At 52.5% G+C, this 17,552-nt stretch overlaps 2 protein-coding genes across 3 annotated transcripts in view; both read left to right on the plus strand.

The window, feature by feature from the left end:
* LOC140389860 (serpin I2-like) overlaps nucleotides 1-5,317 on the plus strand; it is a 39,426-nt gene extending 34,109 nt beyond the window's left edge. The window contains exons 7-9 of the mRNA XM_072474442.1: nucleotides 3,748-3,834; nucleotides 4,609-4,695; nucleotides 5,215-5,317. Coding sequence (XP_072330543.1) covers nucleotides 3,748-3,834; nucleotides 4,609-4,695; nucleotides 5,215-5,291 — 251 coding nt within the window. The 3' untranslated portion in view covers nucleotides 5,292-5,317. The remainder of the gene's footprint in view (nucleotides 1-3,747; nucleotides 3,835-4,608; nucleotides 4,696-5,214) is intronic.
* Nucleotides 5,318-15,810: 10,493 nt separating this feature from the next.
* Nucleotides 15,811-17,552, plus strand: part of zbbx (zinc finger, B-box domain containing) — a 177,556-nt gene continuing 175,814 nt past the window's right edge. For both annotated transcript variants that reach the window (XM_072474438.1, XM_072474441.1), the window contains exon 1: nucleotides 15,811-15,885. The gene's annotated coding sequence lies outside the window, so the exon portion shown is untranslated. The remainder of the gene's footprint in view (nucleotides 15,886-17,552) is intronic.

Consider the following 17,552-nt stretch of genomic DNA (forward strand, 5'->3'; position numbering starts at 1 on the left):
GTCTTGGAAGCTTTGAATCCTGGCTTTTGCCTGGTTTTTAAAGCTGCATACACAGTCACGATTAATGTATTTTTTCTTTGTTGTGAGTCAGCTTGGCTGCCCCATGTCCAGGCGCTGGCTCAGGGATCGTGTTTCTTGGACTGTGAGTTTAAATGGCAATATCTGACCACTGCAGTATTTAACCTTTTTCACGACCTGTGTTGTCCAAGAATTTTTAATATTTACCTCACCCCTGCCAAGTCTGCTGACACTGCACAGTCTGGGTATTGAAGTCTTCTGCTGCAGTGAGGAATTTAATTTATGCCTTCAGTTTCCAAGATTTTCTTTGGAGCTTTTCTCCGGCAATGTCCTTCTGCGACTTTGCTTCTTGAGCTTTTCTTCAGGTCAGGATGCTTCTTTGACTTTTCCCTCAGTTTTCCAGGATTTAAATTTTCTTCTACCGTCTCACAAGGTTTTGAATTATTCCATTCTCTGCCACCATGTTGCAAGGTGTTGGGCATAGTTTGGTAGGTCTTAAGGTATTCGGGGTTGCAGGTATTTCAACAGTAAGTATTTATGAACTACTAGCAACTATAATCATAGGTACAGTAATGGTCCAATCTAGGAACTGTCTCGCTTACCTCTACATATGGATCTGTCTCACACTACATTGACCCTTAGGTGTGGATCATGTGTTCTCTTACATTACTGTGTAGGTGGCACTGTACTCAGTCCCATGTTAACTCTGTATGTGCCAGGCCCTTATATTACACATACGGAACTTTGTAAATATGGTCCTGTTGTACAAACCATATATGCCCTTATAAAAGTCAATCTCATGTAAAAGTTGACCAGTGATTTTTGACTTAAAAATCATAATTTTTTATATCCCTCATGTAAAAGCCAACCTTAGCTTTTCAGGGGTGAAACCTATCAGATGCGCTGTTCCCCTCCCTGCTCCACCCATGGCCCCTGCACACACTCACCAACAATACGAAGCAGGTAGGAGAAATAGGATGATAACTGTAATTTTCAGTTTTTGCTGGTTCGTCCTGATAGATTCAGAAGACTCCCATCCGGCTCCCCAGCCTCCAACCCAGTTGCTTCTGGTATCATCAGCTGCTGCATCGACCTGGCTACCCACTTTAGATACACAGAGAAGGTCGGGTGTGGCATTACAAATTGGTCAATCTGAAAGCAGTACTTATTTTCCTGCAGTCTCCCTGCCAGGCTGCCTTGCAGCCACATGGCACTGATCTCCGCAGCACATCCTTAACTTGACATTGATCCTGGAGGAATCCCAAACTCTATCCCAACGTTGTTTCCAGGAGACTGTCTGGTGCCCAGCATGTTTTCCACTTCACCTTTACTCCTTCGGGGTCAGTGTAACAGTATGGTGCATGGGTTGTTTGCACCAAGGAGCCATTCCCATGTGAATAGGAAATCCAGAGATATAAGCTTGCAAAACATCCCTGTCAAACCGAGTCTGGTTAACCGGGTTTCCTGGTATCAGAGTGAATTGGTTCTACTGGGACTGATCCACATACAGGATGTTTCAGGGCCCAAATCAAGCTTACACGTCAAATTTCCATAAACATTACCACTGTATAAGTTCATCCTTCAATTTTTCACTAACAACTTGGTCTCATAAATTTGACTTTTACATTGGTATATATAGTTTATCGTTGCCTTAACAATTAGTTTGTGACAATTTCATATGTGATAATGTTAATGCACGGTAGCATTGTGGATAGCACAATTGCGTCACAGCTCCAAGGTCCCAGGTTCAATTCCCGGCTTGGGTCACTGTCTGTACATTCTCCCCGTGTGTGCGTGGGTTTCCTCCGGGTGCTCCGGTTTCCTCCCATGGTCCAACAGATGTGCGGGTTAGGTGGATTGGCCATGCTAAATTGCCCATAGTGTCCAAAATTGCCCTTAGTGTTGGGTGGGACCTTGGGTAGGGTGCTCTTTCCAAGAGCCGGTGCAGACTCGATGGGCCAAATGGCCTCCTTCTGCACTGCAAATTCTATGAAATATTCTATAGTAAACAACTTTGATAGTACACTCCACATACGTTTAAAGAAGACAGTAGGATTCTTAACACTTGTTGGGAAAATAAGTAGCTTTTGGAACAATTCTGCACAGAAACTAACTGAATTATGCATAGCTAACTCACGGTTTTAAGTAATTCTTTCTTGAATGTTTACGAACTCTCTGTACTAAACATTGCTCTTTATTTAGCTAATTAATATGTTTGTAGGCCTCTTTATCCATGATGCAAACAACCATTAGGAGAAAAAGGCTTTTCATTGTTCATTTGTCATTATGTCTGTGTCTCCGTGTGGGGTAATAGTTACTGTTGTGTTCTATGTCTTGCAATGAATCAACAGAACTGCTGGTGACTTAGCCAGAATGATGATTTATTAATGTAGATGTGGTAAGGTAATGATCAGAATCTTATACAGACCAAGTTATTACAGAGTTACATTAGACTCTGCTGGAACTATGTGCGACTGTCCTCGTGTACGCCTTATAACCTTCTGCTGGTAGCCGGATGTCACCTGACTGATCTCTGATGCCGCATGCTGGTGGGAGGTCCCACTGCTGAGTACATGTAATATTATCTACAGGCATATCACCACATCTACCACTATAGAGAATTATAGATGAGAACCTAAACTGTACCACTTTGTGCCACAGATCATTACATTAGAGTAAGGGGTCCCAAACTGGGTTCCACAGACCTACAGAGGTCTGCAAAAGGTTGCGAAGGGGTCTGTGAAATTGGGCGCCACCACTTGACTCGTAAACGCTTGTTTGAACGTGCAAAATTTTAAACGAATTACAGGAATCAAATGCCAATCAGCATCCAGCGCTCCAAGAGGCCTTGTCCATTTGGCCCATTTGATTTATTTCATCTTACTGTTGCTGGGAGGAATAGCCCACAGTTAACAGTAAGACCGAGGTGAGGCAGGAGCCGGCAAGAGATGCATTCACCAGATGCTGGGCGGTGGTGATGAGGAAAGGCTGCAAGTGAACACCAGGAAGGGTGGGACCTCGGGAAAGGAGCTGGTTGGGTTCTGGCCTTGGAAAAGGAATGGGGGTGATTTGTGCCTCTGGAAAAGAGTACGGGGGGGGGGTGGGGGTGGGGGGGGTGGGGGGATTTGTGCTTCGGGAAAGGAGTGGGGTAGTTCAGGCCTTGGAGATAAGTATGTGAATGTGTTCATGAGGGTAAAGGGGTGGGGTAGTTCAGGCCTTGGAGATAAGTATGTGAATGTGTTAATGAGGGTGAGTGTGTGTCAATGTGAGAGCGAGAGAGATGTAAGCATATGTGTGTGTGTGTGTGTGTGTGTGATGAAGAGAGAGATGTATGTGTCCGATATTCGAATCAGCTTTCCAGCATCTTTCCTCCCATTAAAAATGACTTGTATATTTTTAATCAGAACTTTTTAATCATTACCAGATTAATTTATGCATAGATATAGCTAGAAATGACTTGTTTACATTCGCTTTCGGTGTTCGCACCTATTTTGCAGCAAAAAAAGGGGTACCGACGTTATGAGAAGGCTTGTGCTTCCCCGATCACTAGGGGTTGCGCTGCTCGAAAGGTTTGGGTGAAGATTAACTAATTAAGAGATCATGAACATCATAAAATTGATAATTAGTTAATACAAATATGAACAATAGAATTATCACCTAAAATGCTCAGAAAAAGTCAATATTCTCTGCAAACTAACTGCTGAGTTTTATAATTGCTCATTTCGATAGATTCACCTGACCTACACATTTCTCAGGCAGTCCATCAAGCATTTATTGAAATAAATGAAGAAGGATGTGAAGCAGCAGCTTCAACAGGTATCTCATCACTTTATCAAATTTACATCAGTTTTATATTTCAGATGTGTACCTCAGTTGCTTTTCATCCCTGCATTTTAATAAAAGGAAAACAAGTAAAACTGAAAGAGATTGATTGAAATTATCTCTCCACCTAAGTATTTTTTTACCTTCTTTTCCATAACTATTCGAAACCTGATCATGTCCCACTGAAACATACTTCACTTGACCCACTTCATTCCCTAGAATTAGATCCCGCATTCTGCTTCATTGTGTTGGAAACACAGTAAGAAGTCTTACAACACCAGGATAAAGTCCAAGAGGTTTGTTTGTAATCACTAGCTTTCGGAGCACTGCTCCTTCATCAGGGAGATCTGAGAAACACAGTGATCAGGAAAGTTCCCTTGAACACATTTCAAAAATTCCCTCCACTTTTTACCTTGTACACTGATACTACCCCACTCTACACTGGGACAATTGAAGTCCCCCCCCTCCCCCCCGTTATCACTGCTCTACAGTTCTTGCATCTTTCTGCAAGTTCCTTCAAGTTTGCTCCACTCTTTCCACTCTCGGTGGTCGATAGTACACAGACTAACCAAAAACAACCATCACTAAGCCAACGCTGACACCTACTGTTGTTATTAATATGAGGGGGGGGGGTGGTAATACAAGCTTTGCAGCTTTGGTGCAAAATAAACTATGTTTTAGGTATATTTTATTGCTTAGTTTCCAAAACTATGTGGAAAATATGGTAGTGTTGAAGTAATTTTCCTGATATTGGGTCTTTCCATGCAGGTATGACAGCAGCAATCATGAGCCTTCCTCGACATCGATTTATGGCTGATCGTCCATTCATGTTTCTTATACGGAGTAACTTGACAGGTAATGTTTCATTGGTTTAATTTGTTTATTCGTGTCTTTTGTTGGACTGTTTTTGAGAGCTCAATTATCATTTATTAAACAAAGCAAAATGCTTTATGATCTTACTCAAACTTAAAACCATGACATTTGTTTATCTTTGATAACAATCTGGAGCAAAGAAGGTGATAGTGAATAAGTTAATCCTGAATAAACATATATTATACAGCGGTGATAATTTTTATTTTGCTTTTGGAATGCAAAACTTTGCTGAAGTTACCATGGTTTAGACAAACAGATCTGCAGTTCAAGAATGGTCACATGTCACACCATTAAGAATACTTCCTAAGAGTTGCTTTCTCAGATACATTTTCGACAATTTCAAAAGAAGTTTAAATACATGAATACAAAATAGCACACACCATCTTGGTGTTCTGCTTACTCTGAAATTAGTCTAGAATTGTTGAAAATCTAGCCAGTTGTCACTCGTAATAGATATTTCACAATTTTATTTGCCTTAATATAAATGTTTTTGAATTGCAGGTTCAGTTTTATTTATGGGAAGAGTAATGGACCCTGAGGTGGTGAATTCCTATGGGAGAGATAAGGATGCACTGTAAAATAAAAGCAATACTGTGTAAACTAATATGATTGAATTTGTTCTTTGTTTGTTGCTCACTAGTCAAACAAAAGAAAATCTTGTTATACTGGCACGCCCTAACCACAAACCAAGTGGAATTGTATTAAAATCAACGAGCAGCTCCATGATCATTCCAGGAATCCAAAGCACATGAACAAACATTATAAAAAGAGCAGATTGCGTTAGGAAGGTGTTCTCCTTAGTGTCTCAAAGAAAATATCCCACTCTTTTTGTCTGTAACTTTGTAAGTTCACCCAGTACAATTCCATTTTCTGTCCGGAAGAGCTCTGCACACTGCAAACTGGTAGGTGTCCAGCTGAATAGAGACCATGAGGAGGAGCTCGGGAGTAATAAGGTCAACAAGCACAAATTGGCTACCTGTGCGCTGCAACATTGCGCCACCACAAAGCCGTTGTGTAGTTAGCACGATTGCGAGAAAAAGTGCACAATCATCTGGATCTGCCACAAATAGAAGAAATCACCCACCCACTCAGCAAAAGCCTCATCTCAAGGCGGCCAGTCTGGACTAACCTGCCCAAGCTAGGTTGGGTGTGGACCTGTGGTACAACGCCAACAACACAGCCCAGAATATGTCCTGACCAATATTTAACCTTCCATCAATATCACAAAAACAGATTATCTGATCATTATAACATTGCTGTTTGTGGGTATATTTGTGCGCATTTGGCTTCTGTTCTCCCTTAAAAATACATTTCAATTAACATTTTAAAACACATGCATGGATTTAGTACGGGAAAATTGTGTTTAACTAATGTAGTTGGGTTTTTCTGAAGAGCTAACAGGGAGAGTTGATGAGGATAATGCTGTTGATGTGATGTGCATGGACTTCCAAAAGACATTTGATACAGTGCTGCACAACAGACCTGTGAACAAAGTTAGAGATCACAGAATGAAAGGGACAGTAGCAATATGAATACAAAATTAGCTGATTAACAGGAACCAGAGCGTTGTGTTTCGTGGATGTTTTTCTGACTGGAGTAAATTATATAGTGGGAGTTGGTGTTGGAACCTTGCTCATCCTGATGACATACATCATAGTGTATAGGGCACAGTTTCAAAACTGGCCATATTGTTGTGAACTGTGAGGAGGATAGTGTTGATCTTCAAAAGGTCATAGACAGTTTGGTGGGATGGGTAGGCATGTGGCATTTAAATTTAATGAAGATTAGTGTGGAGTGATATATTTTAGTGGGACTAATGAAGAGAAACAATGTAAAATAATTCTGAAGGGAATGCAGAAGCATATGGACGCATGTGTGCAGAAATCACTGAGGAAAGCAGAACAGGTTGAGTGAGTTTAATAAAGGTTATTGATGGGGCATTGAGTATAAAAACAAGGAAATTATGTTCAAATTTATTAGAACATGGGTTGAACTTCAACTGGAATTCATCTAGTTCTGGGTACCACATTTTAGGACGAATGTGAAAGCTTTAGAGAAAGTGCAGGAAAATTCATGAGAATAGTTCCAAAGATGGGGGAGGGGGGTGGGTTTCTCCAACCCCGGGCTGGGTCGGAGAATCGCTGGGGGGGGACGGGGACGCGAATCATGCAACGCTGCTCCAACGCTGTTTTGTAATTCTCCGAGCAAGCAAAAACGGCGTGTTGGGAACGGCGCCGCGCGGCCTGGATAATTGCCTGAGGGGTTCCGCTGAGCGATTCTCCGGGCTCCCTGCGATACTACGGCCCGGATGGTCACGCTAGCACCGTTCTAACCTGCCTTTAAAAACCGTGAGCCAGTCGTGGTGGCTGTCGATCCGGCGGCAGGAGGTGAGTGGTCAACATGGGGGTGGACCTAGGGCTGGCGGGACGGGCACGGCCGTTGCTGGAGGCAAGGGGGGGAGGCCCTTCATGTTGGGAGGGGGTGTGCGTGGGGAGGACAGCCCCGCTGGCCGGGAACGGCCCGCCATGGTAGGGCGGTGCCAAATCCGCGAACGCCATTACGGTGGCCAGGCTGATGGGCACCGACCCCTGGCGCTGGCTGAGCACAAGAACCGGCCGTGGGGATGGGTACCGCACCCTCCCAGGGGGCGGACCTCCCAACCGGCGGCACCCACCGGCGTGTAGGCCCTGGGATGCACGCACGGCAGCCCTCAGTGAGGGCAGTGCCTTCCAATGGTGGCGCTTGCAGGAGGCAACAGGAGTCGGGGCACCGAGGGTGCGGGCAAGGGTGGGGGGCATGCGTGGCTGGGGAGCAAGCTGGCAACCAGGGCAGCCATGTAACCCATGGCACCTGGTTGTGGAGGGGGTCATGCGCCATGGTTAAACCTGTAGTCTACCCCCCCCTCTTGCAGATCATAATGTTTGGGCTCCAGCCAGCGATGTTGGCCGCCGTGGTGGGGGCCGCTGCTCTGCATGCTGCCCTGTGGCAGCGTCGGCGCAGGCGGCTCAGAGAGGCAGCGGAGGCCGCAGGAGAGGGACTGGCTGCAGAGGACCAGGTGGCACCCACTCAAGCTGGAGGGCTGCCCGCCTGACAGGCGCAGGAGGAGGAGGAGGACAATGACGAGGGCGAGGCACAGGATTGTCATGATATCCACATCAGCATATCATGGTGCAATCACACACACACTGATGGGCAGGCAGTTGGACCAACCAGCACACACATAACATCGCAGCCAATCACCAGTGGGAGCACACACACTATAAAACAGGGAACACCACAGTTCCTTTTCATTCTACCAGGAGATAGCTCAGAGCACAGAGCTCACAGTGCGCCACTCAGACATACACCATGTGCTGAGTGCCTCACTAAGATAGTGATAGGGCTGGGTCCACAGGTTAGCTGGTGAAGCACGTACAAGCCAGCAGTTAGTTGTAACCGTTGTTAAGACAATAAAACAGAGTTGTACCATCTACAGCCGTGTTGGATCATTTGTGCAGCAGAACACCCAACACGACATGATACCAGTAGCGGAAGCTAACCAGCGACTGTGAGACCTACCTGCACCCTTTCGGAAATCCGCCATCCTGCTCCATGGAAACCATCAGCCCGCCGCAGCTGCTCCGAATCGCTGGAAATGTTGGCGTCAACTGGAAGCTGTTTAAACAACGCTTCCAGCTCTTCCTAGAAGCCACAGACAGGGAGAATGCATCGGACACCAGGAAGATCACCCTCCTCCGCTCCACGGCGGGGCAACACGCCATCCACATCTATAACTCCCTGGCATTCGCGGAAGGCGATGACAAAACGAAATATGAGACAGTGCTTCTCAAGTTCGACGAACACTTCAGCGTGGAAGACAATGAGAGCTTCGAGAGGTACCTCTTCCAGCAGCCACTGCAGGGTAAGGATGAGCCTTTCCAATCTTACTTGACACACCTCCGTATCCTCGCGCAGTCCTGCGGCTATGAGGCCACCTCCGACTCCATGATACGGGATCAGATCGTTTTTGGGGTCACCTCGGACACCCTACACCAGCAGCTCCTAAAAATAAAGCTCCTCACCCTAGCAACTGCCATCGAGACCTGCGTCCTCCATGAGAACGCGACCAGCTGGTACTCCCAAATCCAGGCGGCCGAAACGGCACGGCACGGGTCCTACGAGGTGGAGCGAGTCCAGTCGATCGAGTTCCTCCCGGCCCGCGGCCCGGACGAGGGTGGCCATTTTGCGCGCTTTCCGAGGTCTCCCGCGCTTGTACGTGCCTAAAGAGGGGACGTTGACGCAGAGGGACGTGATGCGCAGGCGCGCTCTACGCAGGACCGCATCACGCATGCGCGGTGGCGCAATGAACGCCATGATGTCACGACGTGCGGCAACTGTGGCTCCGCCCACTTAAAGCGGCAATGTCTGGCCAAAGAGCGACAATGCCTCCGCTGTGGCAGGATGGGCCACTGCGCTGCCTGCCGTCGAGCAGCTCAACCTGCCAATACCCAACAATTCCGCCAGCCTCGCAGGGACGTGCGGGCGATTCAGTCCCCCTACATTGAGTCATATCCAGACAGTATGCAGACCAGCGACACCGAAGACAGGGAGCCCTTCCGCGTTGCAGTCGGATCCACCAGCTGCTGCCAGTGCACAGCATTGATCCGGGCAATGAGTGGTGTGCCACCCTAACGGTCAACCCGAATTCGTCGCCCACCTGAAGGAGTTGACTTATGAGCCTGTCAGCACATTGGACTCACTGAATTGTTTTACAGTATTGTTAACGAGTTTCTTTTCTTGTCGTTCATTGTTCCAGAAGTTTTCTCTCGTTGTTTGCTGATTGCATTTGTTCTGTTATTGGTACAACCTCGTTGCTATGTTGCACCTGACGCCTTCCTCTGTATATAGTTCAGCCTCATGTCCATGTTGTAAATATTGCACACACATACTCAGATGCACTCAGTACACATTTCTATTTATTAGCATGTAGGCACATATCCTTTGTGAAAGGGGGGGATGTCATGAGATCCACATCAGCATATCATGGTGCAATCACACACACACTGATGGACAGGCAGTTGGACCAACCAGCACACACATAACATCGCAGCCAATCAGCAGTGAGAGCACACGCACTATAAAACAGGGAACACCACAGTTCCCGCTCATTCCTTCCAGGACCTCCTGGATAGGGCATGCAGGAGGAGACTCCGGATGAGCCGGGAAACCGTCGCCCATAACTGCCACCTGATGGTACACCTGGCACCGTGTGGAATTGGGGTTTGGGACATGCTCTCCCGGTGGCCATCAAGGTGACGGTGGCCCTGAACTTTTATGCCACGGAGTTGTTCCAGTCGCCGAGTGGGGACCTGTCCAGCATCTCCAAGGCATCGGTGCACAGGTGCATCCATGCAGTGACCGAAGCCCTGTATGACATCGCGGACCGCTACATTCAGTTCCCTGTGGACCGCGCTCACCAGAATGCCCGGGCAGCTAGCTTCGCTGCCATGGCCAGGATACCCCTGGTACAGGGGGCGATCGATGGGGTGCACGTCGCCATGCGGCCACCAGCAGATAACAGGGCCGTGTTCATGAACAGGAAGGGGGCCTATTCCATGAACATGCAGGTGGTCTGTGACCACCAGATGAAGATCCTGCACATCTGCGCCCGGTACCCAGGCAGGGTACATGATGTGTTTACCCCGCCATGTTCGAGCGATGCCCCCCCCCGCCCCCCCCCCCCCCCCCCCCCCGGCTGCGGGGCTGGTTGCTGGGCGACAGGGGTTACCCGTTGCGATCATGGCTGATGACGCCGATACGGAGGCACAGAGTGATGCGGAGAACCCTACAATGTGGCGCTTCAGGTGCCTGGACCGCTCTGGAGGGGCCCTCCAGTACCCGTCGGAGAGGTTCGGCTGCATCATTGTGGTCTGCTGCGTCCTGCACAATATAGCCCATCTGAGGGGCGATGTGCTGGAGGGGGAGGAGGGGGATGCAGAGGGACAGGAGGAGCACAAGGAAGGGCACGCCTTTCCGGATGAGGACGATGGGGGGGAGGGGGCAAGCAACATGACATAGGGGCCGAATATGGACGTGTGGCTGCACGGTGCCACCGGCAGAGCCAGCGAGCACGGGGTGTGTAGATTGCTGCACGTTTCACCAACTAGGGGGGTAGGGGTTCGCTGAGCAGGGGCACTGACACCACTGTACTGCACCATCTCACCCCCCATCACCCCCACCTCCCACAACACCCATGAGATGCACCTGCCCCACCACTCACCACCCTTACCTCCCACACAATCTCATGCACCACACCCCTCCATTACACATCCACCTGTGGCACAACGGGCTGGACTCACATGGCTGCTTGTGGAAGCGGGTGTGCTCGATGCCATGGAGGATGATGACAACCCGCTCTGCGATGAGCTCTGAGCTCCAAATCGTTAGACAATGTCTGACTCATGACCACAGTTAACCCTCCACCTGGGTGGTCCGTGTACGCGTGCTGGACACTCCATCACATGGCCCTGTCACTTTGCTGGGGGCGGGGTGACGTGGACGCCCGAGGGGGGGGGGGGGTATACTTTCATCCACCGGGGCTCAATTTTCTATCATCGCTCGACCACAGTGGCACTCAGTCCCCTACCCGGCCCCGCAGGCATCAGACATAGCACAGAGGCAGCTTGCATTGGTGTAACAGTGAGTTTAATTAGAAAGGTTACATACACGTGCCTTCACCCCTATAACTAAACTGTGCCCTGCACTGTGCCAACTTACTAGGTGTCTAACTTCCTGGCCTTACGGGCCATACCACTACGTCTCTGTGCTTCCCGATTTTAAGTAATGGGTTAAGAGACATTGCAATTAGTTGTCTCATTTATGTTAAGTATCCATTAATTGACACTGATATGTAAAGGGGCTTCAGGTGGCCTCTGTCAGGTGATGTACAGTTAGAGTTTTGTGCAAAGGCTGTTGGAATGAAATAAATGTGTGTTTGTGAAAAAGGAACAGAACTTTAGACTCTTCATATCTCAGCAACTAAAATGTCTCAAACCTCCTGACGGTACAGCAGGAGTGGAGGCGGACTGCTGAGACTCCTGCCCTGCGGCTCCCTGTTGGCGCTCGTTTCCTGGGGCGGCCCAACTTGGATGGGCCAGGCTGCCCCTCGGGCGTCCTGGATGGCGTGGTGCCACCCTCTTCTGCCCGCTGTCCACCAGATGCACCAGGGATAGAACGGGGTGAGTCCAAGGTGCCGCAGTGTTCCAGGACCTTCCATGGACGAGTCAATGACACGGGCCCCACCACTTCCTCCTCCCTCGGGGTGGCCGCTGGCCCCCGGGCCTCTGCATGGGATGGGCATGCGAGCGGAGACAAGCCCCGAGGCACCATCGACACCTGGCGCTGACAGTCCTGGTGGCCCGATGTAGTATCGACCACAGTCCGAACGTCAGCAGCGTTGGAGCTCAGGGAGTGGGCCGTCCCCGTCTGGGACTGCGCCACCTCCCTCTGGGCCTGTGAGATGCCATCCAGCATGTGGGCAATGCCACCGATGCTCTCACAGATGGCCTGCTGAGACTGGGCCATGGCCTGCTGAGACTCGGCCACACTTCGGAGCGCCGCTGCCATCTCCAGCTGGCTCTGGCACATGGCTGCCTGTGAGAAGGCAGCCTTGTCTTAGGCCATGGATGACGCATGCACATGAAGCCCCATGCCTTGCATGACCTGACCCATAGCCAACACCGTTGCTCCCATTGCCTCCACCGTGGACGCCACCCGTGCAGTCTCTGCCTGGGTGGCAGCCATGACCGAGACCACTTCCTGCTCCTGGTAGAGGATGGACTCCTCTACCTGCGTCTGCAGCTGCTGGAATCCGGCCGTCATCCCGTTGTCTAGTCCCTGGGTGTCTGACTGCATCGGGTCTCTGGTTGGGTCTAGTAAGTCCAGGAATCCGGGATCCATCTGGGCGGTAGCTGGTTGCTGGGGCCGGTCTGCCCTCCAACCGTCCGGCCCCTCGGCTGCTCTTACCTCCTCCTGCTGTACCGGTACGGCTGTATGGTGCGCACTAGTGAGTGTCTCAGAAGCCTCATCACTAAAGTGCCCAACCAAGGTGAGAGTATCTGCGATGGTGGAGGGTGTGGGAGACAGCAGTGACGAGAAGTCAAGTTTGTCATCGGAGCCAAAGTTGTGGGTCTCCTGCGTCGACCCTTGGCCCGATGGTCCCTGTGTCGCCCCTGTCTGCGTGTCACTGTCCGGTCTGTCCATCCTCTGCGTGTCCGTCCTCTGTGTGTCCGTCCTCTGTGTGTCAGTGTCCTGGGTCTCGGTGTCCTGTGTGTCCGTGCTCTGTGTGTCAGTGTCCTGGGTCTCGGTGTCCTGTGTGTCCATGCTCTGTGTGTCAGTGTCCTGGGTCTCGGTGTCCTGTGTGTCCATGCTCTGTGTGTCAGTGTCCTGGGTCTCGGTGTCCTGTGTGTCCATGCTCTGTGTGTCAGTGTCCTGGGTCTCGGTGTCGATGGCAGGCCTTCTGTGATGTCTGCCCTCCCTGCCATGGCCTGCATCCCTGGGCCACTGGACCTGGCACGGGCCGTGGGCGTGGTACGCCAGACCGCCCGGGACGATCGGCGGCTGGTCCTGTAAGACACAAGACAGCATGTATCGTTGGACAGGCGGCCGGAGGTGAGGGTGTGGAGTGGGGGGCTGGTGTGAGGCTGTGGAGTGGGGGGCTGGGGTGAGGTGTGGAGTGGAGGCCTGGGGTGAAAGGGTGGGTGGGGGCTGGGGTGAGGGGGTGGAGTGGGGGGCTGGGGTGAGAGGGTGGGGTGGGGGCTGGGGTGAGGGGGTGGAGTGGGGGACTGGGTTGAGAGGGTGGAGTGGGGGGGCTGGGGTGGAGTGGGGGGGCTGGGGTGGAGGGTGGAGTGGAGGGGCTGGGGTGAGAGGGTGGGTGGGGGGGCCGGGGTGAGAGGGTGGAGTGGGGGGGGGGCTGGGGTGAGGGGGTGGAGTGGGGGGGCTGGGGTGAGGGGGTGGAGTGGGGGGGCTGGGGTGAGAGGGTGGAGTGGGGGCTGGGGTGAGGGGGTGGAGTGGGGGGCTGGGGTGAGGGGTGGAGTCAGGCAGGGGAGTCTCACTTGGTGGTGCGCCTCCGACCTGGCAACCGCAACGTCCCTGTCCTCGGCTCCGCCTGCGAGGTCCAGTGCCCTCTGCTCATGGGCAGTGAGGGTGTGCAGTAAGGGTGGACGCCCTCTGGTTCTTTCCTGCTCACTTTAGTTGTGGGTGGTCTTATCCTGGGGGTAGGGGTGGGAGGGGGGGGTGCAGGAAATAAACACCAGTGTTAGAGGGTCTGACGCATGCAGCGCAGCTGTTGGGTATATGATGGCCTGGCAGCACGGGGCACCCAGCCATGTGGTCAGGGAGGGGGCTGCGCCCTCCTTCTCGGGAGGGGGGGCCTTTCAGACGTGTGGGGGGTAGGAGTGGTGGTGCTAGGGACACGATGCTGTGTACTCACCCTGGCTGCCCTCGTTAGGCCGTGCAGCTTTTTGCGACACTGTTTGCCGGTCCGTGGGATGTGCCCCACGACGCTGATGGCATGGCCCACCTCCCTCCATATACGCCGGACAGTGCTGTGTGGTGGTGGTCCCGTCTGGGGCACAGGACCGCCTTCCTCTCCTCTACCACGCCGAGGAGCGTGTCCAGGTCATGGTCCCTGAACCTCGGGCCAGCATGCGGACGGCAGCCATCTTGCCAGTGTCGGCAGTGAGCTCATTTGCGCAACTTCAGCTGTTCGGCACCGCGTATGTGACGTGGCCCGTGCAGCTGATACCGGTCTGCGGCCGCTCCCTCTGCGCTTCTCGCGGCGCCCATGCTGGCCCCTTTTGCGGCGCAGAATTGCTGGTCCCAACGGCCTGCTGATGCAATGCCATTTACAACGGCGTCAACACTTAGCCTCAGGATCAGAGAATCCCGCCCAAGGAACCTCAGTTACGTGGATAGATTGGAGAAGTTGGGACTGTTTCCCTCGGAGACGAGGAGATTATAAGACTATAAGACTATTAGACATAGGAGCAGAATTAGGACACTCGGCCCATCGGACCTGCTCCGCCATTCAATCATGGCTGATATTTTTCTCATCCCCATTCTCCTGCTTTATCCCCAAAACTCCTGATCCCTTATTAATCAAGAACCTATCGATCTCTGTCTTAAAGACACTCCGTGACTTGGCCTCCACAGCTTTCTGCAGCAAAGAGTTCCAAAGATTCACCACCCTTTGGCTGAAGAAATTGCCCCTCATCACTGTTTTAAAGAATCGTCCCTTCAGTCTGAGGCTGTGGCCTTGGGTTGCAGGACCATTCCAAATCATAAGAGATCTTGGCAGGGTAGACAGGAAATAACCTTTCCCATTGTTGAAAGGAATAATAATAATAATAAACTTTATTAGTGTCCCAAGTAGGTTTACATTAACAATGCAATAAAGTTACTGTGAAAATCCCCTAGTCACCACTCTATGGCACCTGCTCGGGTACACTGAGGGAGCATTCAGAATGTCCAATTCACCTAACAGCACGTCTTTTGGGACCAGAGGACGACAATTAAAGGTAATTGACAAAATAATCAACGGTGATATGAGGAAAATCATGGCCGGTATTTTCCGCCGGCATGATTCTCTGTTATGCCGGCACCCAGGAATCTCCCGATGGTGTGGGGCTGCCCCACAATGGGAAACCCCATTGACCGGCTGGCTAACGGAAAATCCCGCCGGCCGGTCGGGGCAGAAATGTGGCGCAACGAGGCAGCGAATCCCACCCCATGTCTATGTAGCGGGTGGTGAGGATCTTAATGCATTGTATGACCGTGTGGTGCAAGTAGGTTCAGTGGAGGCATTCGAGAGTGAATTGGATTGTTATCTGAACAGGAAGAACGTGCAGGCTAGTGGGAGGGAAGAAACACTTTGATGAGGCAGCATTGCCACGACGGGCCCAATGGCCCCTCCTGTGCTATAACGATTCAGTGATCCGATGAGAACAGCTTCAAAAGAATTGAAAGAATGAGCCATTTGGTGCAGCAACCGGTTCAGCCAATCAGAGAGCCCGGTTCAGTTTGATTGACAGTTCGGCCCGGGACACTCTCGCGAGAAGAGGTTTCCAGGGTAACCAGCGCCGCCACAGAACAGGCCGGCCCGAGTCTCCAAACCCGAGTGCAGAGAAAGAGGGGGTAGGATCCGGGGGGGGGGCGGGGCGGACCCGGGGAGGAGGGAGGAGGGGGGCGGGGGCGATCCGTGGGAGGGGAGTGAACGGGGGGGGGGGGGAGGGAGGGAGGAGGATGGGGGGGGGGGGGGGGGAGGAACAGGGTGGGTGATCCTGGGGGGAGGAGGGGGTGTGTGATCCGGGGGAGGCTGTGTGAGCCGGGGAGGGGGTGTGATCCGGGGGAGAGGGGGTGCTCGGGGGGGGGGGGGAGAGCATTGAGATCTGGGGAAAGGGGTGGTTCGTGGCAGGGGAGCGTGATCCGGGTGAAATGAAATGAAAATGAAAATCGCTTATTGTCACAAGTAGGCTTCAATGAAGTTACTGTGAAAAGCCCCTAGTCGCCACATTCTGGCACCTGTTCGGGGAGGCTGGTACGGGAATCGAACCGTGCTGCTGGTCTGCTTTAAAAGCCAGCGATTTAGCCCAGTGTGCTAAACCAGCCCCTTTTGAGGGGGTGTGATCCAGGGGAGAGGGTGCTCCGGGAATGGGGGGGCAGAGCCGGGGGAGTGGGTGATCGGGGGTAGGGCGATGAGGTCTGGGGGAGGGGGTGATCCGGGGGACGGGGGGGCTGATCCAGGGGAGGGGGGCTGATCCGGGGGAGAGGGTCTGATTCGGGGGAAGAGGGTATGGTCCGGGGGAGGGGGGGTGATCCAGGGAAGGTGGACTTGATCTGGGAGAGGGGGGCAGATCGGGGGATGGGGTGATCCGAGGGAGAGGGGGTGATCCGGGGAAGAGGGGGTGATCCGGGGAAGAGGGGGTGATCCGGGGGAGGGGGGCGTGATCCGGGAGGGACTGCAGATCCAGGGGAGGGGGTGATCCGGGGAAGAGGGGGTGGTCCAGGGGAGGTGGTGATCCGTGTGAGGTGGTGATCAGTGGAGGGGGAACATGATCCGGGAGAGGGGGGGCAGATCCGGGGGAGGTGGTGATCCGGGGGAGGGGGACATTATCTGGGAGAGGGCGGGCAGATCCGGGGGTGATCCGGGGGAGAGTGTGTGATCCGGGGGAGGGTGTGTTCCGGGGGAGGGGGTGTTCTGGGGGAGAGGGTGTGATCCGGGGGAGGGCGGGTGATCTGGGGGAGGGGGTAATCCGGGGGAGAGGGGCTAATCCGGGGGAGAGTGTTCTGGGGGAGAGGGTGTGATCCGGGGAGGGCGGGTGATCCAGGGGAGGGTGTGTGATCTGTGGAGGGTGTGATCTGGGGGAGGGGGTGTGTGATCCGGCGGAGGGCGGGTGATCCGGGGGAGAGGGTGTGATCCAGGGGAGTGGGTGTGATCCAGGGGAGGGTGGGTGATCCGTGGGAGAGGGTGTGATACGGGGATGGGGGGCTGATCCGGGAGACGTGGGGGTGATCCGGGGAGGGTGAGAAAAGGAGGAGGGATCTGGGGGTGGATGGGAACAGAGGGCAATACCCTAGATGGGGGGTGGGGCAAGAGGGAAGATTTGGAGGGGAGGATGAGGTATCTGGGTGGGTGTGAAATCTGTGTTGAGGGGATCCGGGTTGGGGGGTTGTGGGGTGATCGGGGGGGGGGGGTAATGAGGGGGTAATCCGGTTGGGAGAGGTGATCTGGGTGGGAGGGGGTATCCGGAAGAGGGGTGATGGGTGGTGGTGGGATAGAGCGAGAGAGAGGATTGGGGGCT

This window comes from Scyliorhinus torazame, chromosome 14, assembly GCF_047496885.1.
Source record: "Scyliorhinus torazame isolate Kashiwa2021f chromosome 14, sScyTor2.1, whole genome shotgun sequence".
Lineage (NCBI taxonomy): Eukaryota > Metazoa > Chordata > Chondrichthyes > Carcharhiniformes > Scyliorhinidae > Scyliorhinus > Scyliorhinus torazame.